The sequence below is a fragment of the Tribolium castaneum genome, chromosome 8, assembly GCF_031307605.1.
Source record: "Tribolium castaneum strain GA2 chromosome 8, icTriCast1.1, whole genome shotgun sequence".
Classification (NCBI taxonomy): Eukaryota; Metazoa; Arthropoda; class Insecta; order Coleoptera; family Tenebrionidae; genus Tribolium; species Tribolium castaneum.
Window position 1 is genome coordinate 8,020,165 of NC_087401.1, and position 26,332 is coordinate 8,046,496.

General features: G+C 33.1%; 1 protein-coding gene across 9 annotated transcripts in view; it reads left to right on the forward strand.

Annotated features, from left to right (window-relative positions):
- The window catches only part of Rbp (RIM-binding protein), a 45,370-nt gene that overhangs the window by 737 nt on the left and 18,301 nt on the right, over positions 1–26,332 (forward strand). For 5 of the 9 annotated variants that reach the window (XM_008196820.3, XM_015981139.2, XM_064358321.1 and 2 more), the window contains exons 2-7: positions 5,112–5,282; positions 5,337–5,530; positions 5,694–6,362; positions 11,973–12,210; positions 17,434–17,756; positions 22,037–22,251. In XM_008196820.3, the coding sequence (XP_008195042.1) occupies positions 5,116–5,282; positions 5,337–5,530; positions 5,694–6,362; positions 11,973–12,210; positions 17,434–17,756; positions 22,037–22,251 (1,806 nt within the window). In that variant the 5' untranslated portion in view covers positions 5,112–5,115. The remainder of the gene's footprint in view (positions 1–5,111; positions 5,283–5,336; positions 5,531–5,693; positions 6,363–11,972; positions 12,211–17,433; positions 17,757–22,036; positions 22,252–26,332) is intronic. The other 4 variants (XM_064358319.1, XM_064358318.1, XM_015981140.2 and 1 more) reach the window with 4 other exon arrangements.

A 26,332-nucleotide genomic window follows, 5' to 3' on the forward strand; every position in this document is an offset into this window, starting at 1 on the left:
CAAAATCAAATATCAAAAAGTAATAATTCATTAAAATTAAATTTCCAATTTTTATTTTTAGACAATTCTGCACTGTGGCAATTTTTTAATTGGAACGTTAAAATAGCGACATGACAGTTAATTAGGCAAATATCAGCGGATATTTAAAATAATAAATTAGTGAAACACCAGTTTTTTGCTAACTTTTTGAACGATTTTTGATTGTCCTGATTTATTGTCAGAAGTGCATCAACTCAATATCCAATGACAAACACAATAATGCAATTTTTTTTAGATTTTACTGCCATTTATATACTTTTTAAAACTTTGAATACACAATAAATAAATCTAATTTTTCTGTAGTTAGCGCAATTTTTTAACATTCCTTAGCAGACTCATCCTGTAATCAAATATTTCAACGGGTACAAAAGTCAAAAATATTAGATATTAAATATTAATCCGTCGAATTTATAATCATTTTTATGTACTCATTTTGGACACTTACCTAGCTAATCTTTGTTAAAGGCATTGGCAACTTATTTTGCCAGTTCTATTTTTTAACGGAAATTTAAAATATCGCTCGTTCCATGCCAGTAGGTTTTTTTCAAAATTTCCTGGAGAAATAAGTGAAATAATCGCTTCGAAAGAAAGAAATCGTGACGTCACAACCGCCTTTCATCACTCAACCTTCTCAATCGTCAAAAACTTCACAGATATTTGAACATTTTTCACACATTTTTCACAAAATCAAAAATTAACTACTTTTTTGACTAATTTCTGTTCTAAATTTTGCCTTAAAAACATCTTACAATTGGACCAAATGCTCAATAGGCGGTTACAACGTCATAACTCCAACTTTAATTCGAAATAACTTGAGTTAGAGAGCAGATACAGAAGAACGGTAAGCACTTGCAGTACTATCATTTAAAATAAAGTTGTTTTTTAAGTTGCCAATGACTTTAAGAATTTCTAGTTTTTAAAAGTACTCATGCATAAAGTATGAAGTCCACACTTTGAAAAATTTTGTGAAGTCTTTTAGAATTTTCAAAATTGTCAATTGCCAAAATTCAAGGCTAGTAAGATTTTTTTTCAAAATGGTTTTCAAAAAACAGTTTTTTCAAAGGGAAGGACCATAATTTCTTAACGGTAATCGAAATTTATGGTGAATTTTATCAACATATCAATTTTATCAACGTGGCCCAGGGGGTGTAATCGGTCTATTTTTTGGTAATTGAAATATTGCTATGCTGTTTTTATTTTCCGATAGATAGACCTAAAATCCACAAACTAAAAATATTTTTATTATGGACAGGATGGTGAACCAAAGTTATATTTTTCTAAATGGTACACCCTAGATATTTTTGCATAATTGGAATCTACGCAAAAAATAATGTAACTATTATGGTCTATCTTTATCCGTTTTTGGAATTACTGAACTTTTCGTTATGAAAAGACCAATTTTTGAAAAATCAATCCAAAGTCCGGCAAATTTTGCAACAAAAAAATTTAGAATACCTTGTAGTTTTAGCAAATACATGACTTTTAGTTAAAGCAAGCTGATAATATACAGAGTGTGCCAAAACGCTAAAAGTGGAATAACTCATTGTTTTTTTTATGTATTGATAGCATTTTTGATAAGCTTTCTGACGGTATAGCAAATTTAAAATATTTTTCAAAATTTTTCGAAAAAAATCATTTTATTACAAGAAAATTTGTTATCCTAGAATCCTAAAATAAGTCAAATGGTAATTTATTTTTTGGTATGTACTAATGTGACTAATTACATTAGTAATCTAATTATTATTTGATACATAAATGAATTTTGCTCATCAAGAACTAATAATAAAATAAGTAAAAAAAATATTATTTTTAAACACTTTAAGAAATACTTCAAATTTGTTATGCAAACCGCATATCATTAGAAAGCTTATGAAAAATGCTATCGATACGTGTAAAAAATATATGGTGTTCCATTTGAAAAAAAATGAGTTACTCAACTTTTTGCGTTTTGGCACACCTGCGTGTTTTAAGTAAAAGTCGACTATTACTAAAACCAAAGCCAGTAGATATACTAAAGTAGCGACACGGACCTTGACAGGGCAACAATAACGATTATACACTCTACAGATGGCTCCACCATCAAAATTCAAAAACGTACGTCAAAAATGTCAAGATTTTCTCACGTTTGAAAAATTGGTGAATCAGAACAATAAATTCGGTGATCGTCTATAATTTCACCCTGGTTATTACTGTTTATGTGTACAGATACCATGAAACCTTCAAACCTGTGCTTCACTCACGTAAAGTAAATCAGATCTCCCTAAATTCAACTGAACATTGCAATGAGAAAGGCTTTTAGAATGCGCAGAATACAGCACCTCTTATGGACATTTCGAGGAAGGCGCTTCAATAGTGAATTCATTTCTTAAAGGAATTTGAACTTTATATTTAACGAAAAAGCCAACAACACGTTTTTAAATAATAGTTGTTGAACTCAAAAAATTTTGTTACCTACATTTCTAATTTTAATAAACTGCTCCCTAAGTGTTTTTACAGGTTATCGTATTTAATTACTCCAGGATTTTAAATTGGTCGATTTATTTTTTTTTTAATCAAATTTAATTTTTTCCCTCAACACTATTAACAACTGCTATGAAACCAAGACATCTTTCGCAATAAGAAAAGTAAGTGTTTTCAATATTACCCGAGAGGTAAACCGCAGAGGAAATCAGTGTACAAAATCAAGAAATTTTAAGGAAATCACTTTAAAAATTTAGGGAAAAATCAGAAGGAATCATGATTAAATCACAGGTGTACAAAATTTGGGGTACGGTTTACACCTCGATATTACCTAAGAAATAGAAATAATACAACCTGAATTTCTCTTTATTATTGAAATTTTGTATAACATAGTTGCTGTAAATAAGTGGCTATAAAAAGTCCACCAAACTTCGATGCGCTACAATTCCCAGATTTAGATGCATTAAATTTTCTGAAACGAAGGTCAGTGTAAGCAGAGCGGTCTTAAATTCTTTCCCATTAGGGCGGAATCTAATAATTTAGAATGAATTTTCAAGGAAGTATTGTTTAAATCTACCTGAAATACTTAATGAAAATTTGGTATCTTAGAAATTTCTCTTTCAAGCTGATACCTACCACTTTACATTTCTTAAACAAATTTTGTTTGAATGAGTTTCTAGTATTCTCACACAGACGTGTTTCGTAATGTAGACGACTTTGAACAGTCTGGAGGCTCCTTTGTTTAATGTTTTTGGTGTCGATTTATTATTTACGTGATTGAAGCACAGGTTTGAAAGTTCCATGGAATCTGTTCATAACCAATAACCACAGTAAAACTACAGATGAACACCAGAATCACTGTACTCTTTACCAATTTTTCAAAATGAGAGAATCTTGACAGTTTTGACGTATGTTCAAAATTACTGACAATTTGACGAACCTTTAAAATTACAGCGTTATTACAAAAAATGTCGAGCCTTGGAAAACTAAACTGCCTGTTTAAATACATTCTTGATTTAAATCTATCATCTAATGTGACCTTTAACGAATATCTCTTTAGAGCATCCCCTTTAGCAATTTCATTTAGTGAAGATTAAACGTAGAAACAGAGACAAAACGCACTTACTAAGGCTTTTCAAGGCTAGGCATTTTATGTAAATAATGCGGTATATGTCGAATTTCGATAGTTGCGCCCTCTCTAGAGTATATAATCGTTATTGTTGCCCTGTCAAGGTCCGTGTCGCTACTTTAGTATATCTACTGGCTTTGACTAAAACTACAGGGTATTCTAAGTTTTTCTGTTGTAAATTTTTTGGAAAATATTTATAGGCGACTTTGCAGTGAGTTTTCAAAAATTGGCCTTTTTTATAACGAAAAGTTGAATAATTCCAAAACGAAAAGAGTAGACCCATAATAGTTTGTATAAAGTTACATAATTTTTTTTGCGTGGAATCCAATTATGCAAAATTATATAGGGTGTTTCATTTAAAACATGTAACTTTAGTTCACCACCCCGTATTCAATACCCTGTGTACAATTAAAAAAAAATATTTGTGAACTTTAAATTGATCTATCTAAAAGTGAAAACGGCATGGCAATAGGCAATATTTCAAATAGTAAAAAAGTTATAATCCCTGTATATAACTTAGTGAATTATATAGTTTGCCATCAAATTTTTAACTTCTTGAATGAAAATTATAAACAAATCGAACATTTCTTTTAATTAACACCACAACTTTGTCGTATTTTTTTGTAAGTTAAAAATGAAAAGAATGAGCTAGAATTCCATTTTTTGCTATTATTTCAAAAACTGTAAGAGACAGATATAAAAGATGTTGAGAAAAGCCTCTATAAAAAATGATGTTCTTTTCATTGCGATTGAAAACACGGCGTCATTCCATTTGAAAAACCTATTTATAATCATTTTTTTGATCGTCATTCACAAAAAATCATAGTAGTCTTAGAATTTGACAAACCTAAAGACATGACCCCTTGAAATTTTGGTTATTAAGAATTGTCCACTTATTGTAAAGGGTTCAGAGGCTGTGATATTTTGAATGATCCTCTGCAAATAACAATTTGCATAAATTTATATACGTCAAAACTATGACAGATAAGTACTAACAAACTAAGGTACCACGCAAGTTTCAAAAATTTTGATCTAGTTATCTATGACAGTTTCGTCAGCAGTGAAACGAATTGCGTAAATAACTTCAGCATCGTTTTATCTTTATCTGTCAATATGTCCAAATGCTTACTAAAGAACATAAAAAAATATCTTGGAATATTATTTCTGTAATGGACACCAGGTAACGTAACTGCCATGGATAACTAGATGAAAATTTTAGAAAATCGCATGGAATATTTTAGTCAGTTTCAAAGGGCGAATTCAAAAATGCAAGGAAAATAGGTGGTTACTATTTAAAGTTTTAAAGTTGGCGCCAGTTTCTGCTTGTTCTACAAGTTCAGCTATTTTGAAAATAATGTAGTTGAACTCAAAGTGGTCGAATGAAGGAAGCAACCTTAAGCCATTTTTGAAAGTGAAAATCCCGAAACAGTTAGCGCGCGAGCCGAAGTCGAGTGTTAAACCTATAGCTTTTGCGTTGTTAAAGGTTAATGGATCTGGAAATGCAACTGCGTGCCGCTGAGGCGCGAAGGTCGGAGCTGGAGCGTCAGCACAGCGAAGCCTTGGCGGCCTTACGCGGCTGCGGCGCCGAAACGCTCGAAGCCCGACAATCTAGAGTTAGAGAACTAGAAAAAAAAGTAGCTCTAGAAACGGTCAGGTATACGAATCGTCGTCCGTTGTACGGGTCACGTGTTCATGACTCCTCCTCTAGGTGCGAAGAACTGCAATTAGAATTGGCAGCATCACAAAGAGGCAGGACGGTGGGAGGCGGCAGTAGTGGCCCACTATCCACCGCCGGCCAAAATTGGCCAAATAAAGGTACTGAAATAGAAAGAATTATGGCTAAAATAGAGCAAGATAATCGAATATTAGCTGAGTTAGACCATAGTCGATCCACAACGCTGGGTAAGTCCAAGTAGATGTTTTCTGTTCATTTGTTTGTTGGGCCACGTGACTGCAGTCCGTTTAAAAAGCACAGGTCAGGTTTTTTATGCGAACTGTAGGAGCAGTAGCATGCATTTAACGCCCCGCCCTTCGCGACTCCCACCAATCGTTGGGTTTGTTTCAGGAGGCGGTCTGGCGACTAGCGCCAGTAGCCACGCCTTGGGCGAATGCAGCCCGCCCATTTCGCCCATCACCATGTCCCACACCACGCCCAGTATATACCCCACCACCTCCCTCGGACACAACTCCTACCAACCAGGTACGACCAACATCTCTCCCTACATCACCTCCAATCCGGTGAATTTCAACCCCACCACACAATACAACACCCTACATCACACCTATACCAACAAGCCCATGATGGGCACCACCATGACCCATCACGGGATGGGTACCACGCTGGGTCAGACTTCAGTACTTGGAGGTGCAATCGGGCATCAGAATTTGACCTCGTCGATGGGTGCAAATGTTATGGGTACCTCGTTGGTGTCCACTGGGTTGGGTACTTCGATAGTACCACCTAATTATGCGACTAGTACCATGTCGAATACTACGTTTTCTAATCCTTTGGTCTCCAATAACCCAACGGCATTGCCCACTTCTTTCAATAATCCGACGTTTACCAATTCGGTTACGAATACCTTAACGCAGTTTAGTCTACCTTATAATCCTGTTACTACAACGTATAGTAATAATGTTACGTTTTCGAATCCATTGAGTTCGCAGTTTAACAGTTTGGCCTTGAGTGGACCCATGGCGATCAAACTGAAGCCGCTGGATGAAGTCGAGCTGGGTAAGTTAAATTTTGTCAAATAAATCGAATAAAGCGAACTTAAATTTGTTACACAAAAACTTTAGATGAGTCTAAAGCTGGCAAATACTCAAAAATCTTAAATTTTACTTTAAAGGATCTGATGGGTTTCATCAAAACCTAAAACTTTAATTTTTATTTACTGAAACGAGAAGAAAAATTAGGTCCTTAAATGTATACAGGGTGTATCAGAAATACGTGCCTTAATTTTAACAGAGCTCAACATATACCGGGTGTTCAAAAACTGGCGCACCAACTCATTGATGCGGGGAGAGAATTGCTTACATATAAAGCTAAAAATAGTAAAAAAATATTTGTTAAGGTTAGTTATGAATTTTAAATAAATAATATGGGACAACATTGCTTAACAATCGTGATGGCAATAGAATTTCATCAACAATAGTTATAAATTATTTTTGAAACTGTTTCCTAGTAGATAATTCCCACTGTTGGCACATCTACAAATTGCAATTTTTTGATGAATTTTAATTTTTTTTAATTTAAAAAACTGTTACTGTGTTAGTAAATTTAAAAATAATTATTCAACGTTTTATTAGGGAAGAACTGAGAAAAAAATAAGTTATTTTAAAAAATCTTATCCAACCTATGTGTACAGTCACGATTTTAAAAATATCACCCCTAAAATCGGGCTGGGTAGCAAACCAGAGCAATAAATCTTTTAAATTTAAAATCGTAAATTGATATAATTAGAGTCGGTATGAAGAAAATTAGATAAATTTAATTCAACGTTAAATTCATTCAAAGTAAGTTACCATCTACTTTGCATTGACAAAAATCAAATTAATCACGAATTAAAATTTGATTGTAATTAAAGGTTTTATAAACCGCCTGAATTAATCAGAAATTGTGTAAAGTGGGTAAGGAATAATTTGATGCTTTATCGTTCTAACAGAAATGTAATTTTAATTATTTAGTACTTAAACTATAAAAATTATTTTGAGATAATTTCAAACAAGAATTTAATGATCTGATAAAGTGCATTATAACAAAATAAATACTTAAGTAAATTTCATTACAACTGTTCTACCGTTCTAAGCTGTTTTTTTTTGGAAACACAATAGCAATTAATTGTGAACTGAGTGGACTTTTTTGTAATTCGTTATCTATTATTATCACCAAAGAATTTAAAAAATGTGATTGTCATGGACAAATCTTTTCATTTAAATTTTTAATTTAGAAGATTCATTTTCCCCATATTCCGTTCAAAGTAGCTTTGTCGGGAAGTGGTCCATTAATAAAAAGGATTATCTTCCTGTGTGTCCTTTATCTGTTGCAAAATTTTACCTGTTGAGTAATAATGGGAGCGGTTTTGCTACAGTTACTTATTTTTTAATTACATTTTTAATTGCAATACATAAAGTTGTTACTTATTTGCGTTGACAAACGCCAAGTTAATCGCGAATTAAATTTTAATTGCGATTAAAACGTTCTGTAAACCGGCTCTTATAAATGTGTTTGGAAGATTTGAAAGGCAGTATGTTTTCTTGCCTCTTCAGCGGCTTTTTTTAGATCAAATTCGTCGTACATGTTTATTACCCTTTTGTACAAATTTTTTCAAATATGGCTACCGCTGTTTACTGTTTTCGGATAGCAAGGCTTCTAGATAATTTGATACAAATTTGTCACATTGACACGAACAAATTTCGTATTATTGTACATAAAAAATAAATACTTTGGAAGTGCAAAAAATAGCGTATATACCTCGGGACTTAAGGGACTAAATCTCTTGAGTGGGAATCCTTCCACTCGCGGGATTAAATGATACACTTTAGTCACTCTACAGCGTGTACCAGAACTCACTCCCCACCGGAAAGGTGCTAGTGGTAACAGCAATAGAGATGGCAAAAATGCAAAAAAGTAGGTCTTTTATTCTTAGTTTGTAAGATATAGAGGTCTCAAAATGACCAATCCCAGAAGCTCTCTCCCAAGTGTAGTACATACAGCAGATGCGTTACTAAGGAATGAAAAATAATTCAAGTGCCAACTTTTATTGTCCGTTCTACCTATTTTTTGTTTTCCTAGCAACGTGTTTTGTTCCCCTAGTCCTCCAGAGCAAGGCCTTTTGTGATTAGATCTTTTCAAACGTTCTTATCTTCCAAATGCAAAGAGTTTTTTTGTAAAGGAAGTTTAGCTTCAGAAATGCCTAAACTGTACCTACATTTCCGGTGGGGAGTGAATTCTGATACAGGCTGTATACCGGGTGCTCAAAAATCGGCGCACCAACTCAATGGGATGTGGAAAAGAATTATTTACATATAAAGGTAAAAATAATAAAAAAATAAATAAGTTATTGATAAATAACGAATTTTAAATAAATGATATGTGGCAACGTTGTCTAACAGTCGTGATCGCAATAGAATTGAGCAACAATAAAAATAAATTATTTTTGAAACGGTTTCCTAGGAAATAATTCCCAGTGTTGGCACATCTACAGACCGTGATTTTTTTGCTGAATTTTGATTTTTTAAATTCAAAAAGCTGCTAAAGACTGATAGTAAATTTAAAAATAATTATTCATCGTTTTGTTAGAGAACCATTACTTGGTGTGAAACATGAAAACATTAAAAAATAATAAAAACTGAAGAAGTTAACACAATAAGTTTGTAGCTGCAGATTATTTAAAATACGACTTTAGAAAGTTTTCAAGATTTTTTCCGTAATCTGCACATGCTTCTCAACAACGTACCACTGAGTTGGTGCGTCAGTTTTTGAGCACCTGTATTATACAGCGTTAGGCAAAAGTATGAAACTATTGTTCCGTTTTGTGCCTAAACTATGTTTCTTACGAAAAAACTATTTAGTACATCATCATGTATTTAAAAAATGTGATTATTTTTCAAGAATAAATTTCGAAATTCCTGCTAGTTTTCGAGTTATTCTACTACAGCACGATTTTTTTGTAAAAGATTATGCTTTAAAAGTTACTTCTAATTCAATAATTTTGGATATTTTTTAACACTGGCAAAATTTTCCTGTGTAAGAAAGTTTTGACAACAGTTTGGTATTTCTCAATACGAAACATCAGATTGTTTTTAACATATTTAAAGCAATTTTAAACCTTGTTGAGTCTAATTTGAAGAATAAACTTTTATATTCAACTTGTTTTCGTGTAAATCGGTTCATTTATTTCACCTCGTGGACAATAAACCTCTCGTTATCACTCAACCTTTAAAAACCACTCGTGAAATAAAGCGTCCGATTTACACTCAAACTCGTCGAATAAATAACTATTTTGAACCAGTGGTTTTTCAAATAAATTATTTAATTTGCGTTCCAAGCTCATTATGGTTTTCCGAATTCGACCGAAGACATGGTAATGGATGTTTTTATTCGAATAATTTGATTTGTCAAATTTTTCGCAAATATGAACATCCATGGATACAATAACCCCTTCGACTAGTTCGAAAAACCTTCGTAATGAGCTCGCAATACAACTTTAATAATTTATTTTCAAAGAACCACCGGTTTAAATACAATATTATTGAATTAGAAGTAATTTCGAGAGCATGGTCTTCTTTTACAAAAAAAAAAATCGCCGCGGTGGTGTGCCTTTTGAAAAAAAAAATTAATAACTCGAAAACTAAAAGGAATTTCGAAAAATTTTATTCTAGAAATATTATCACTAATTGTTTTTTTAAGGCACATAGTTAAGGCACAAAATGCTTGGTTCCATACTTTTGCCAAACGCTGTATAATATACTACAATGTGTTTTTAAATCATTCTCATCTAGTTAACTTTGAAACTGGTTTACATGTAAAAACATTTGTGCCGCTCTACTCACTTGAATCCTCTGTCAATAAATGTCATATCTGTCAGTTGTGACATTCAATTAATTCCTTTAAAAAATTGCGTTAAAATACAACTAAATTGTTAATGTGCAAGAAAGCATTTTTATTATCAAAGCTAATTTCCGAATTTGAGACTTAATAAATGGAGAACGGTAATATTCGGTGTCTAAATGCCTATCATTAGTTCTACGAAGCGGCATTTTTTGATTTTACATAAGCAACTCGCAGACGACTAGATGAGAATCATTTAAAAACCCATTGTATTTAATAAAAAAATAAATTAATCAACTTTTTAATCAGTTTAAACCCGGTTACAAATACTTAAAATGACTTGTGAGATAATGACCCAATTTAGAAACAACATCCACTTGTAAAGAAAGCATTTTGTTTATTACTCTGCATAAAAATTGAATTCCAAATTTTGCGTTCACGCGCTTGCTTGATCAGCTGCTCCTTTTCGGACGTTCTAAGTGTAGTTCAACCTTAAGGTGATTTCTTTTACTTAAACTTAACTTACAACATCCATCGTTTTACTAAATAAAGTACTTACATACTTCTTTTGAGTTTCAATTTTTCCAACACAAATTTTCTTTGTATCTATAAAGGCTACTCAAAAACAAAAAGTTGTTGAAAAGCATTCATATTTAAAAAAATCTGGAGCTACAAACTTATTTTGTTAATTTCCAGTTTTCATTATTTTTTAAGGTTTTTATGTTTCACACCAAGTAATCGTTCCCTAACTTAATGGTAAATAATTGTTTCTAAATTTACTTTCTGACTGTAACAATTTTTTAAATTAAAAAAAAATTAAAAATCATTAAAGAATCACAGTTTGTAGATGTGCCAACACTGGCAATTATTTCCAATTTAAAAAATAATTTATTTTAATTGTTGATCAAATTCTATTGTGATCACAACTGTTAGACAACGTTGCCACATATCATTTATTTAAAATTCGTTAGTTATCAATAACAATAACTTTAACAAGGAATTTTTTTACTATTTTTACCTTTATGTAAGCAATTCTCTACCATACACCATTGAGTTGGTGGGTCGGTTTTTGAGCACCCGGTAAAGTTGGAAAATTACTAGGGAAGGACCTTAAATGAAACCAAAAGAGAGTTATGCAACGTTTCGTCTTATTACATAAGACATCATCAGGCTGAAGAACAAATTAATAAAAAACATCGACAATTTCAAAAAAATCATATAAGTAACATTAAATACAATAAATTTTTACAGATGACATAATTAAAATGTAAATGGCATCGACCACATGTTTAATTTAATGTTACTAATAAGATTTTTTTTTAATTATCTATGTTATTTATTAATTGTTCTTCAGCCTGATGATGTCTTATGTAATAAAACGAAACGTTGCATAACTCTCTTTTTCCAACTCTATAAATTTAAATTTTTGGAGGACGTTAAACTTGTGAGATTTTCTTTCTATTATTCCAAAAGTTTTATTGAAACAAATACATAAGTCCTTTCTTTATTTTTACTTAAAATTTCAAGTCCTTCTTTGAAAAGTTAGAGGTAATAATTTTGCAATGTGATTTTCAAGTTCATAATAAAAAATATGTGTAGTAATTTTTCTAAAAACCATCCTTGAAAATTTTCCGTCTAGACGTCTCCCTTTAAACATTCACGCATCACGTCTAGTAGTTATCGATTCGGCCTCGAGAAGCCGATAACATGGGGAAGTCCTTATCACAAATTCTCCCTGATGATGTTGAGTTTTTTTCTGGCACAATTAGCATGGAAATCATCTTCTTGTAGGAACACGACGTGTCGCAACCCCTGTCACCCCACATCCACCCACGTGGGGTTTAGGTACAACAACACTAAGCGGAATCACCGACACGAGGTCGAGAATGTTGACGGATGGAATCGATTCCGATTGGAGCGGATTGCACACGACGGAGAGGAACTACTTAAATGGACATAACCAAAGCGAAGGACAAGTTGACATGTTGGACATACCTGGCAAGGGCAGGTGTTCCGTCTACATCGCCAGGTAAGCCACTAGCCCGGCGCATCCACCAATTTTCGCCGATTTGATTAAAAATACAGTGGAGTCCGGTTATAACGAACTAAATTCAACTTAAAATGTGACGCAATATTCTGTTTATAACAAACTTTTCACCGAATTTTAAGGAATATATTGATGTTTTTAAGGAGAAAACGGCCAGAGAAGCGTTAACTGATGAACAGATTATTGAACAGATGAACTGATGAACAGATTATTAACTAAAAACATTAAGAACGTGTGTTTTTAAACATAATTACAGAGTGAATTTGCTAGATGTGCAAATATTTTTTGATAATAGAGCTTAAGGGAAGCCAAAATAAATCAACTTGCTTTGTCTGAGCTTTTACTACTTTTTGAGATATAGGGGGTGCAATCTTCACTTCAAAAATTTCGTCAAAAAACGTAATATCAACTAGGTTTGCGTCTTTTGACTACTTTTTTCAAAGTTTACATGACTAATAGGTGGTGTCATTTGAGCAAATGAAATTCTGTAATATCTTCGTCAAGAAAAATCTGCAAAATTTTTACATTTTTTATAATCCCCATCACGGGGATCTCCGTTATTCTAAGAGATACGAGGTCGTTTAAATTAGGGCAAGATTGTGCATTTTCATGCTAAACAATTAACTGAAAGAAAATTTGATGAGTTATAAAAGAACTATACATTTTTAAGTACGATATTCTTCAGGCACTTTTTTACAAAAAATTTAGACCTGTCATTACCTTTTCCAAGGCGCTCTTGGTATCAGAGTTACAACACTAAGTTTAGTTTTTATAATGGAAGCTATATTCGCTTTTTGTACACTGCGCACAAAAATTATCGCAACACATGAATTTTTTCGTGATCATATTCACTGGAATTTGAATTATTGGAGTAACGTAATACTTTCAGTTTTGATCAACACATCTGATAGATCATTACCAGAGTCTACAGACGCTCCGAGAAACATTATTCTCATTGTAACTTTCGCCATCACACTCTTTTTGGTGGAGGTAAAAAATTATGATTTTGAGGGAATGTCTGTCTGAGATCACACAGGGTTGGTGTCTCTACGTGGTGCTTGTCTAACACTTGCCCGATATATTGAGGACATTTTTGAACCTTATGTGGTACCCTATGGCTCTTTTGTCGGGCATAATTTCTTGTTTATTCACGAAAATGCCCGATAGTAACTGACCTCACGTAGCTAGAATTATACAACAGTACCTGTAAGAGGTCAATTTAAGAACATTGTAGTGGTCTGAAAAAAGTCCTGATCTTAATCTTATTGATTATCTTTGGAATCACCCTCAGCGAGGCATGCTAAAGCAGGGAAATGAATTTTGGTCTCTACAAGAACTGTAAAATGCCTCTCTGCATGTCTGTCTTGGTAAAAATTAGTTCAAAATTATGTTGTTGACCTCATAGCAAGCATTTCTAGAACATTGGAAGCTGTTATTCGAACTAGAGGTGATAATACACGGTATTAATGTTAAGGTGTAGTTCCTATAAAAATTACAATTTTTGATAAAAATTAATTTTTGTCCTTAAAAACAATTTTTTTTGCAAACATTTTTTGCGTTTTATTTCTACTCGTATTGTACTTCAAAAATCAATAAAATATTTTTTTGTTTCTAAATTATTCAAGAAAATCACCCGTGTTGCGATAATTTTTGTGCGCAGTGTATTTTTGAAAAGTGTTTTTGTTCCTGTTTACAGTGATGTATCACATGATATGATCGAATCTTACATGCTGATCAAAATAGAGAGAAAAAGCATTTTTGCAAAGAGTGCTTTGAAAAAAACGTCAACATTTTTGTTGACTAGATTTTGACTAGACAAACTAGATTTTAAAAGTTTGATTGAATTTGCATCTAGAAGATTTACAGTTTTGACAAGATACTTATTCAAAAACTAATCGACGTGACAAGTTAGAAGTTTATTCTTTGCAAAACAAGACAAGACAGGACAAAGTTATAAAAAATTCTGCTCGCATATTTAATAGAACTGTAAAAACCTAGTTTCTTAGACAATATTTTTGACGTTTTTTCCAAAGCACACTTTGCAAAAACGCTTGTTTCTTAATTTTAAACAGCAGGAAAGATTCGATCATATCATGCGATACATAGGAACAAAAAGACTGTTCAAAAATACAAATGTCAAATATGGCGTCCATAAAACAAACCAAAGTTGAGTGTCGTAACTTTGACATCAAGAACGCATTGAAAAAGGCAATGCGAGATTTAGATTTTCTGTAAAAAAGTACCTAAAGAATAAATAAAACAAAGTTTAAAAAACCCGACACACCGAACCTTTATTTGAAACACTACGCGTTTCAACCACAAAGTGGTCATCCTCAGGTGAGAATATAAAGTTTATATAAAAATAAAAATAAAAAAATAAAATCCAACAAGAAGTTGCCTAAAGAATGTCCATTAAAAAACGTCTAGTTCTTTTGATTTCAAAAACGAAAATTTCAAAATATAGATTTTTCTTAATAATTCAAAAACTAGAAATGACTCTTCAAATGTTCTGTTAGATAATTGTTCAGCATAAAAAAGCACAATTTTACCTAAATTTAACCGAACTTGTATCTCTTATAATAACTGAGATCCCTATGGTGTAGCTCGAAAATCGGACACCCCGTGTATCAAGCAGCAATTTCCTCGGAAGGTATAAGCCGTAGAACATTGTTTTTTTCTCTAAAAGATACATAATCAAAAGGGCTTTCCATCGATACCAAACGCATTAGGGTGACTAGGCCCTAGAAACATGAGAAATCAAATTGAAAAAATAAATAAATGAATCAAAAGAGAAAACCGCAATTATTACAGCTAGTGAAAAAGTCATACGTGCCATTGCCATATTTCAAAGCGACATCTCGTAAAAAAGTAAAGAAATAATTTTCAAACGATGATTGCTATGAAATCGATAGAAGTAAATTATTATCAAAAAAACTGAGTCATGTTATTAGAAACAAACTGCTTTAGTGTTTTTTGCATCTTATTGACGAAAATTTCGTTTGTTTTGTTAAAAAAATAAACATTAATAAAAACGAATATTTTGTAAAATATAACATTTGACATTTGTATTTTTGAAAAGTATTTTTGTTCCTGATTACAGTGATGTATCACATGATATGATCGAATCTTACATGCTGAATAAAATTTAAAAAAGGCGTTTTTGCCAAGATTGCTTTGGCAAAAACGTCAAAGATGTTGTTTAACAAACTAAATTTTGACAGTTATATTAAATATGCGAGCAGAATTTTTATAACTTTGTCTTCTTTTGTTTTGCAAAAATAAAATTTTAGCTTATCATGTCGTTTAGTTTTTAAATAAATAAGCTTGGCAAAAATTTAAAATTTAAATTCAGTTAAATCTCCAAAATCTAAAAAGTTTGCTTAGAAGCAAAATTGTTGACGTTTTTTCCAAAGCACTCTTTGCAAAAATGCTTTTTTTCTCCATTCTGATCAGGATGTAAGAATGTGATACATCATTGGAATCAGGAATAAAAACATTTTTCAAAAATACAGAAAGCGAATATGACTCTCATTATAAAAACCAAAGTTGAGTGTTGTAACTCTGACATCAAGAACGTCTTGAAAAATACAATAGGAGATTCCTTTAAAAAAATGCTTGAAGAACGTCTTAATTGAAAACGTCTAGTTCTTTTGGTTTTCGCTAAAAAAATAAAAAAGGAAACTACAAATTTTCGTTTTTTTCAAAAACTAAAAATTACACATCAAATTTTCTTGCAGATAATTGTTCAGCTCAAAAAACGGACACTCTGTACATATTAGTGTTTCCCAAAAGATTTCTTTTATACAATGTATATATACAGAATGTTCCGTCTGAACCCCACATTAGAAGTATTGAAAGTAAAGATATTCATATGAATTTTAGTAATTAGTCATAATCCATTGTGTTCTGCTCAATGAATTTATTTTCTAGATGGCAGCATTTCCAGTTATACCGGAAGTCGCTATCAACTCTCGTATTTTAAAGGGAGAGCTATGTTTTTCACTGCGTTTTTGGATTAGTTGAGTTACTTTAAGCGAGTTTTTATCAGCTTTCCCTATACCTAAGTTTAACCGTTTTTGAGATATTTAGGATTTTTTTGAAAATTTTTAGATTTGCACCTGTCGCTTAAAAAAACGGTAACTCGCTTAGTTTTAGAGATTTCGAAATCATATTTTAAAAATGAAGTCCTATATCTGTCCTTCAGTGTGTTCAAAACTGAAAATGAAGTTAATAAACCCAAAAATTTTAAGGTTAAGTGTGGACAATTTCAAGTACCCATAACATAATTTTTTCAAATAGGATGTGCCAATTTTTATTTTACTAGATGGAGGAGAATTTTGTTCTGTGTCGATCTCTATTAGTATTCCCTATACCTACCTGTGCTAATTTTCAAGTTATGTTGTTTTTTTTGTGATTGTAGGAAATTTCATACTAACCACAGCTATTTTACATAGTTTGTGATAAAAATATTTCTGATTAAACTTAAACAATAAACTCTGTTCAAATTTGTTTTATCCATCCCCTAAAGACAAAATAAATTCATTGAATGTTGGTTTAAAAAACTTTAATTTCTCACATTTTTTCAAATTTAAAAATCATAAACATTTCAAAAACGGCTAAATTTAGGTATAGTGCAAGCTTATGAAAACTACCTTAAAATAATAACTCTAGTAATTCAAAAACGCATTAAAAAATATAGCTTTCCTTCTAACCATCTTGAAAATATTTTCATTGAGCAGGACCTAAAAGATTATGGTTGTGCACAATATTTCAGAGGACTATCATTATTAGAACTCCCAATACTTTTAATGTGGGGTTGAGACGGAACAGCCTGTATATGCAATACATACTTCTTTATTTCATCTTATTTCATATGTAAAGTAAAAATAACTGCTAAAATTTTTTTTTCTAATTTACCGCTTATAGCGAACTTCGAATATCTCCAACTGATTTTGTTGCATTTTCGGAGTTCGTTATAACCGAACTCCACTGTAAGTCAAATTATCTCGCTCAGAAACCCTTCCAACTGCTATTAGCACCACCTACACATCACCCACCACTGATTAAATTCTATTTATAACGCAAATTAATGAAGGAGACTAGACAACAACTTTCAAAGGCACATTTTTCTAGTTGGTCACTCAAATTAAAATCCGATACTTGATTACAATCAAATGTACGATCAAAGTGATACTTTTGTGCTAGATTTTCCTACGAGCCGGAGCCCGACGCCGAAGAGGAGCTCAATATCCAAGCTGGCGATTACCTCCTAGTGTGGGGGGAGCCTGTGGGACCTGGGGGCTACCTGGACGCGGAGCTCCTCGACGGACGTCGTGGTCTAGTCCCTTCGAACTTCGTTCAGCGGCTCATCGGTGACGACCTGTTGGAGTTCCACCAGGCCGTGTTGAGCACTTTGCGAGAGGAGGAAATCAATCAGGAGAATTTCGCAGCTGATGTGCAACGTCTGAACGAAATGGCCGAAATGTCCGAGACGCAAGAAGACGATGGGGGGCCTGAAGGTGAGCAAGGTAGGCTTGGCATGGTGTTGGTTTAGGCGTTGGTTGGGCCCATAGAGCCAGAGGTAAACCTAGTCAGCTCGAAGTTAAATGCAATTTTTTTAAATTTTTTGCTTAGGGTAGAGTCTAGGTATAAAGTTATTATTAGTGATTGCATTTAATTTAGCGTCGAGACAACTGAATCACGTGACTTGGGTGTCTCGATGGGTGCGTCCGAGGCATCAAAAGTGAAGTCAAAAATTTGATGGCCTTGGAAATTAATTTTAGTGTTTTGCTAGTTTTGAGGCGGCTTGTGAAGGGTGAAAAAATACACATTTTTGCGCTGATTTTTCACACTTAATATTTTCCTTGTTATTGCTTCATAAAATAACCGAAAAGTGGTTAAAAGTGTTTATTAAGACTGCCCTTTTCCCTCAGATTTTTTAAAAATAAGCAAAAATCTATTAATATAGTTGTTGTCTTTAATTTTTTTTACAAAATTCCTATTTCAAGAAAGAATAAAATAATAGATTAAAAACCTCGTCTTGTCTCATAAAAATGGGCAAACATTTGTTAAATTATTCATTTTTCTTTATCATATTATCAAATGGGGGTAACATAACGGAACATACAGGGTCACCCAAGATCTATAACTTGTTTGTTACTTGAAATATTGCCATTCCCCGTTTAAATTATCCGATAGATCGACTTAATGTCTACAAATTAAAAATATTTTTATTATACACAGGGTGTTGTATACAGGGTGGTACATACACTTCAACTTTTTGTTATAAAAAAGAGCTTTTTTTTAATCACTGCGAAGTCACCCATAATTATTTTCCGATAAATTTGCAACAGAAAAATTTAAAATATTCTGCAGTTTTAGTAAATAGTCGACTTTTACTTGAAACACGGAGGTACAGGGTATGCCAAAACGCAAAAAGTTGAATTACTAATTTTTTTCAAATGGAATACTATGTATTTTTTTAAACGTATCGATAGCATTTTACATAAGTTTTCTAACGATATGCGGTTTGTATAGCAAATTAGGTATGTTTCTTAAAGTCTTCAAAAAAATTTTTTCTTTCTTTGATTTATTTTGTTATTAATTCTTGATGAGTAAAATTCATTTATGTATCAAGAAATAATTAAACTATTAATGTAATTAGTCACATAAGTACATATCAAAAAATAATTTACCATTTGACTTAACAAATTTAAGGATAAACAAATTTTCTTGTAATAAAATATTTTTTTTTAAATCTCCAAAAATTTTTTAAATTTACTATGCAAACCCTATACCATTAGAAAGCTTACACAAAATGTTATCGATGCGTGTTCCATTTGAAAAAAATGAGTTATTCAACTGTTTGCGTTTTGGCACACCTGTACATTATCTGCGTGTTTCAAGGAAAAGGCGACTATTTTCTAAAACTGCAAGGTATTCTGAGTTTTTCTGTGGCAAATTTGTCGGAAAATATTCATTGACTACTTTGTAGTAATTCTTCAAAAATTGGTCTTTTTATAACAAAAGTTGAATAATTCCGAAACGAAAAGAGATAAATCTATAATAATTTATACAAAGTAACATTATTTTTTGTGTGGAATCTAATTGTGCCAAAATATATAGGGTGTTACATTTAAAAAAATATAGTTTTGGTTCACCACACTGTATACAGCACCCTATGTTTAATAAAAAAAAGTTGGTGGACCATAAAATCATTACACACCCCTGGGTCACCCTGTACATAACAAAAGTTTTCTTTCTCTAATACAGGGTGAAATTGAATTCACTTCACATATTACAAGGCGTAACTCCTTGGAATTGAAGGACTATAAAGCTGATTTGGAAAATTTCCATTTTATTTTTATTTATGAATTAAACGTGTTTGAATTTTAATAAAAATTCTACGGCACGCCATTGGGATAAAATTATGAAGTAAACAAAATTTCAATTATTTCACTGTGAAAAATGACTAATAATGGCCTAAGGGTAACATTAAAGTTATTATTAGCTTAAAATATCAATGTTTGACTACTGAAATGTTAGCTAATAGTTTTTAATGATTTTTTTATTGTTTAAAGTTAAATATCTTTTGAGTAATCAGCAACAGATACTGAACTATTATTGTTTTTAGATAGACAATTTAAAAGTCTTTAGGATGCGAAAATCAAAAAGAGGGTGGTTCATTTATAATTTTCAAGTTTTTCAACTTTTAACAAACCTTTTAATTTTTTTATTTTCTTGATTGTAGTGAGCTAAAAAAATCTTTAAAGTGGTAAAAGTTCCACTTTTCCAGGTATCTTAGTTTTTGAGTAATAAACTTTAAAAAAAGCGTGTTTTTGTTAGAAAAATTAAAATATTTCTAAAACAAAATCGATCAATAAAAATTTATGTCAAAATTATTAGTAATAAAAGCTGCATCCAAAAATGCAAAAAATATAGGGTGTTCCATTTATAAAACATAGGTTTGTATGGAGTGTTATACTATAAAATGAAAGTTTTTATAAGGATAGCCAACAACAAAATAGGCGACTCATATTTTTTTATTTTATAATCGAAGCTCTACCGTTTTTGAGAAAAATAATTGAAAAGATGAAAATTCCTGGCCCGACGTCAGCATTGTTCCTTTTTGAATCAGCCAGTCACAGAGATAGAAAACTTGCCAACAAAGATAGCTTGAAAGACGTACGTTTTTTCTTTATTTCTGCCTCTGTTGCTTTACATACGACTTCAGATGTGCTGCAGGAGCAGTCATTTTACCAAAACACAAACTCCTGCAAAATATTAGCACACAATCGACAACGCACGGTTTTGACGTTTGTATTGGACGTTTACCAGCCTAAACGTAGGTCGTAGCGTTAATTGTATGCAGCCATAGACTGACGAATCATCAGTCGAGACACTGCTTACGTCACAGCGCAAATTTTCTATTATTACTAAAAAAGTACCGATTTAAAATAACTCAGACCGATATTACTAGACATCATTTTGTGTCTACTTTCAGAATCTGCAATTTCCAAAAACTTTTACTTTCGAGTATAACACTGATTTCGAAAAACCCTGAATATTTGAAAATAATTTTAGGCGAGTCAGAAGGGGTTAGTATCTACGTCTGAGGAAAAAATTTTTGATTTTCTAACATTTAAATGTGAATAATGGACTTTACCAACACGCTGGGACATCCTGTATATAGAGATATTATAGATATACAATGTGTTTTTAAATGATTCTCATCTAGTCGTCTATGAATTTCTCATGTAAAATCAGAAAATGCCGCTTCATAGAATTAATGATAGGCATTTAGACATCAAATATTATGATTCTCCACTTATTAAGTCTCGAATTCGGAAATAAGCTTCGATAATAAAAGTGTTTTCTTGCACACTGTAACAATTTAATTGCATTTTAAGGAAATTTTTTAAAGAAATTAATTGAATTTCACAACTGACAGATTTGAGTAGAGCGGCACATTTATTTACATGTAAACCAATTTCAAAGTGAACTAGATGAGAATCATTTAAAAAAGCATTTAAATTGACTACAGTACTTGGTAAAGCGTTCCAATCGTTAAACACTCGATTGGTTAGAAAAAATTGCCCGTATTCTTGTTGAGTACGTTTCTTTTGAGTTTATACAGATGGTCACTATAGAATGAAAACAAAAAAAAAGTTTGTATGCAACACTTTCACAAAATATTTTAGCGGACTCATCACAAATTATGCGATTCGTCCGCTAAAACTCTATTTTTTAAAAAATAGAAGGTATTTCTCTCTTAAATTTTCCTCATTATTTTCAGACAACGATGAATGAAAATTTGCTGAAATACTTGTATTTTTCTTTAGTTTTTCCAATTTATAAATTTGCTAGTTCAAGAAAATACGAGTTTAAACAGATTGAAAAGTACGTTTTGTCGCACATAAATGTACAAAAAAAAATTAGAAAACTGTGATATTGCTCAAACAACGAACAATTAATCCTTCACGAGTTGCCATTGATGATATAATTCTTTAATCTATTCTTTAACTGGAATGAACAGAATAGACCTTAGTCGTAGTTAAAAAAAGTTGTTGCGAATTAGTAAAATTAGTCCAAAATTCGTAGTTTTAGGTGCATGTTTTAACAGCTAAAAATCGCACTTCTCCTCTCTCTCTTGCTCCTTATCTCTCCAACTTCTTCAACTTTGCTCCTCTTCTTCTCTCGATGTTTGTCTTCATCGTCGTCATCTCCGTCACGAGCTGGCTAATTACCTTGAGGACTGGGTAACCCTTGCACAATTTAGCTTTTAGAACTGACACAGAATGATCTACAGCTGACCTATTCTTCTCCGTGTTAGTGCCGGCACCACGCCAACTCACCCTCGAACGCCAACTCAACAAGAGCGTCTTGATCAGTTGGACGGCGCCGGACGTCGGTCCCGGCAACCACATCGAAAGCTACCATGTTTACGTCGACGGCGTCCTCAAGACCACCATCAAGGCCACGGAGCGGACGCGCGCCCTCGTCGAGGGCGTCGAAAGCAACCGGGTAAAGAAAAACACAAAAAATACTAAAACTTTCGAGCTTCATATCTCAGATATTATTGTCAACGGATTTTTATGAAATTTAAAATGCAGATATTTTAGAAAGTAAAGATTAAAATCCAATTCATGCAACAACTTAAGTCATAACTTTTACATACCTTTTTAAAATGCTAAATCATTTAAGACTTAAATTAAAAATTCGTCGGTAATAAAAAAAGCCGTAAGAAAAAAGTCATCCTTAAAAGACTATTAAATGTGGATACAAATGCAAAAGCGTCTCTAGTAGCACACTTGTATAACCGAGATGAAACCTTCCAATATAACCGCCAATTCCCAAATGTGACGCTTTTATAAGCTAACTGTTAGTTAGCTAACCGTTATCTACGCGAGGTTATGTTGCGGTTATATAACTCCTCTTATATCTCGGTTATATTGCGGATATGTCTTTATTTAACCTTTATCTACGCGTGGTTATATTTCGGTTATGCTTAGTGATCTAACCATTATATTGCCCTTATATAACTTTTGCCTAAAGTTTATTTAAACACACTCAGTAGATTTTAATACAAATTAAAATTTTAAATATTTAGGACAAATAAATTGGTGCTTCTATCCAGCCTCTGGAGTGCACAGCATCACTAGTGCACATAAAAATTGTTCAGTCACCTCTAATCTGTGGTTCAGTGTTTTGTTGATTCCTTGTTGAAAAATTCCAAAAGAATTTTTATGAACGACTTCTGCAAGAAAAAAAAATGACCATTTTTTTTTTGGAGAGGGGAAATGCTTTTACGCATACCAGACTAAGTCTGGTTATGTGGGACTCGGTCGGTAAATGTGCAAGCCGACAATACCCACTAAAACCCCTCGCGTCACCTTAGGAATCGGAACCATTGGTCCTTCATCCCTGAACGCACGCTGGGCAGCCATGCCGGTTTGCATGGCGCCAGAAGAAAGAAGAGGGCGCTCCGGGGATTCCCCCGAAGTGATCCATTTGATGGAATCTGAAAAGAGCTGCGACAGATAAATGTGGCAATGACATTTGATGCTTACTAGATTCGGAAGATCTGAGTGAGAAGGCATTTTCGATCACAAGAGAGCCATCCTTGGCCTCTTGCATCTGGACGGACCGTTTTCGTCGTAGTCAACGGCCTCTCGGACCAGGGGGTTCGGGTGGGCTTCCGCCTTCGAAAAGGCTCGCTCGGCGGTCTCACGGAAGAATTCCTCCATCGTCGGCATCTTCGCCTCTCGGTGCAATTGGTTGTTGCGAACAAACCACGGGGCGTTGAATCCTTGACGGAGAAATTTGTTTTGGAAGGTTTGTAACTTATGCATTCGAGTCTTACAGGGCGCGAACGCCCAAGCCACAGAAGCATAAGTCATGGTAGGTCGGATAACTGATTTGTACAACAAGAGCTTATTGTCAATTGACAACGCGCTCCGCCGACATACGAGAGATCTCAGCATTCCCGTGGCCATCTTGCCCTTCGCGAGTGCGTAGTCAAGATGTGGGCCGAAGGAGAGTTTTTTGTCCAGAATGACCCCGAGATATTTGACCTGGTCAGACCAGGGAATATCCGCGTTGAACATTCGAACAAACTCATCAGGGCTGACTCTACGTCGTGCCAACAAAAGCGCTCGGCTTTTGTCAGGGTTGACGTTTATGAGCACCTGCGACACCAGTTTTCGATGCGTTCCTCCTGCAAGTAGCGGGTAGCCATGTAGGGTTGCTTCGATCTGGTGAGAATCGCTGTGACATCTGCGTATATTGCCAGTGTCGTACGGTCAGTTTTTGGGATGTCGTGGGTGAAAATGGAGTAAAGAAGGGGTGAAAGAACGGAGCCCTGAGTCTCCGGCTTCCAGGTCCTGGGGATCTGAAACAGAGTTATTGATTCTCACCTGGAAACGGCGTCCATCGAGAAACGATCTGATCATTTGAACCATTGCGAGCGGAATGCCAGTCTGATGGAGCTTATAAATAAGCCCATCATGCCAAACCGCATCGAATGCTTTTGCCACGTCGAGAAACACTACACCAGTAACTTGCTTGCGCTCGATACTGAGGGAAGAGTGCTCTACGACTCGTAGTAACTGATCAGTTGTTGAGTGATTCGACCGAAAGCCGAATTGTTCGTCGGGGACGATGTGCCGCTCCTGGGTGAGCTGGAGGAGGCGGGAGCGGATGAGTTCAATGACCAGAACTCTAACATAAAACTACTTATGTTAAGACCGAAGATGCTGTAGAAGTAATAGGAAAGATGAAATGCCATCTTACGGCAAAGCTTCTAACGTAGTCAGTGTTTTTGTGTTATCATTTTCCTCCAAAGAACAAGAGTTTCTCAAACTGTTAACAAATTTCAGTGATCAGGAATTAAAGTATCACTATTTTCAAAAAGGTATTGTTCACTGTTTTCTCAGCTTTGGACAAATTTTCCGAACCCAGCTTAACATTGTAGGATTAAAGGATCGGCAGGTAGAAAGTGAGAAAACATTCATTCTTAGAATAATTTGCTTTGGTTTTGACAAATTCATTTTTTTGTGGTCAAATCTAAAATACATTTAGGAAAGCTTTTTCAGCTTTCAATTAAGTATAAATTCAAATTGTACTCTACTTACATGATAAACAATAAATATAGATGACTGTTCACGTAGTTGCAATACGTAGAAGTAAAGAAAAAACAAAAATCACTGTTGAATGCATTTTACGACCAACAAAGTAGATAATTTTTAACCATGTAACCAAAAATTTCTTAGGTCACTTATTTTGCTTTGTAATTATTATTATAAAATGCCGGCGAATATTAAATATAACTGTAACATAACCATGCTTAGATCACCGATATATAAATTGAATCTAGCATACGCTATATTGCATTACATACACAGCAGTTATATAACCATCACATAACCTTTGCTATATACGTTAGACATAACCATGATTAAAACACTGATATATAACCTAAATCTAGCTTGGGCCATATTGCTTAAGAAACATAACGGTTATCTAATCGTAATATAATCATGGTTATAGACACTAAACATAACCACAGTCAGATAACCGTTATATAAACTGAGTCTAACATAACTAATGGTTAGATTTGTGTATTGCGGTTATATAACGTTATATAACTAAAAGATTACTTCTAGGGGTAGTTTGCTATGAAACAAATGCGCACAACCACTGAATTTTGGTCACACCTACTCGCACAAACGTACTTGTACTGGATGCTTTAATTCCTTCAAAAAGGACTAAAAGACTGAATAACAACTAAAAAATTCTAGACCTTTGAACTTGAAAATTAATACTATTTTACTTTTCTAACAGCGCGCACACTTTTGACAGTTTTTTCAGTGGTGTCCAAAAAGCTGCTTAGCAATGCTTTATCAATTGTTTCAAAAAATGACTGCTCAAATACTTTTTAACAACAAAATCTAATTTTTTCCTTGGATTAGCCAAGCGATTTGGTTATTTTTTTTTGTGTGGCCATCTATTTTTTAAGATTTAAATATAAATATTAATTTAAAATCTAATCGTTTCTGCAAGATAAAACGTGACAAACCTGTAAATGCTTTAACTTCAAAAAAGTTGATTTTGTAAATTTATATAACAATCTTTTAAATCCAAATAGAAATTTTTTGTATAACTATTCAGGCTTTTGGGGCATACTATAATAAATTATACAATATTTTTGAAAAGTGGGTTCCCGTTTATTACCTAACAGGTAATAAGGCACACAAATATCTTAAATGGTTTTTACAAGATCTTAAACATTTAATTAAGTTAGAAGAGATGTCTAGGAGAAAGTATAAAAATTACAAAAATGAGTATTATTTTAAAGTGTTTGTTCAGTACAGAAAAGAAGTAAAAACACCATTAAATAAAGATTATAAATCCTTTATTGATTACATTCAGGTTGCTCTCTCTAAGAACAGTAAAGAATTTTGGTCATTTTTTAAATCAAAGAAAAATTGTAGTATTACACCGTTTTAAATACGAATCGTAAATTTTTGAATTTTAGAAATCACTTTAGTGGTATCCTTTCAAGCAACATCGAGGAGCGGAGTACATAACAATGGAAACGGAAATT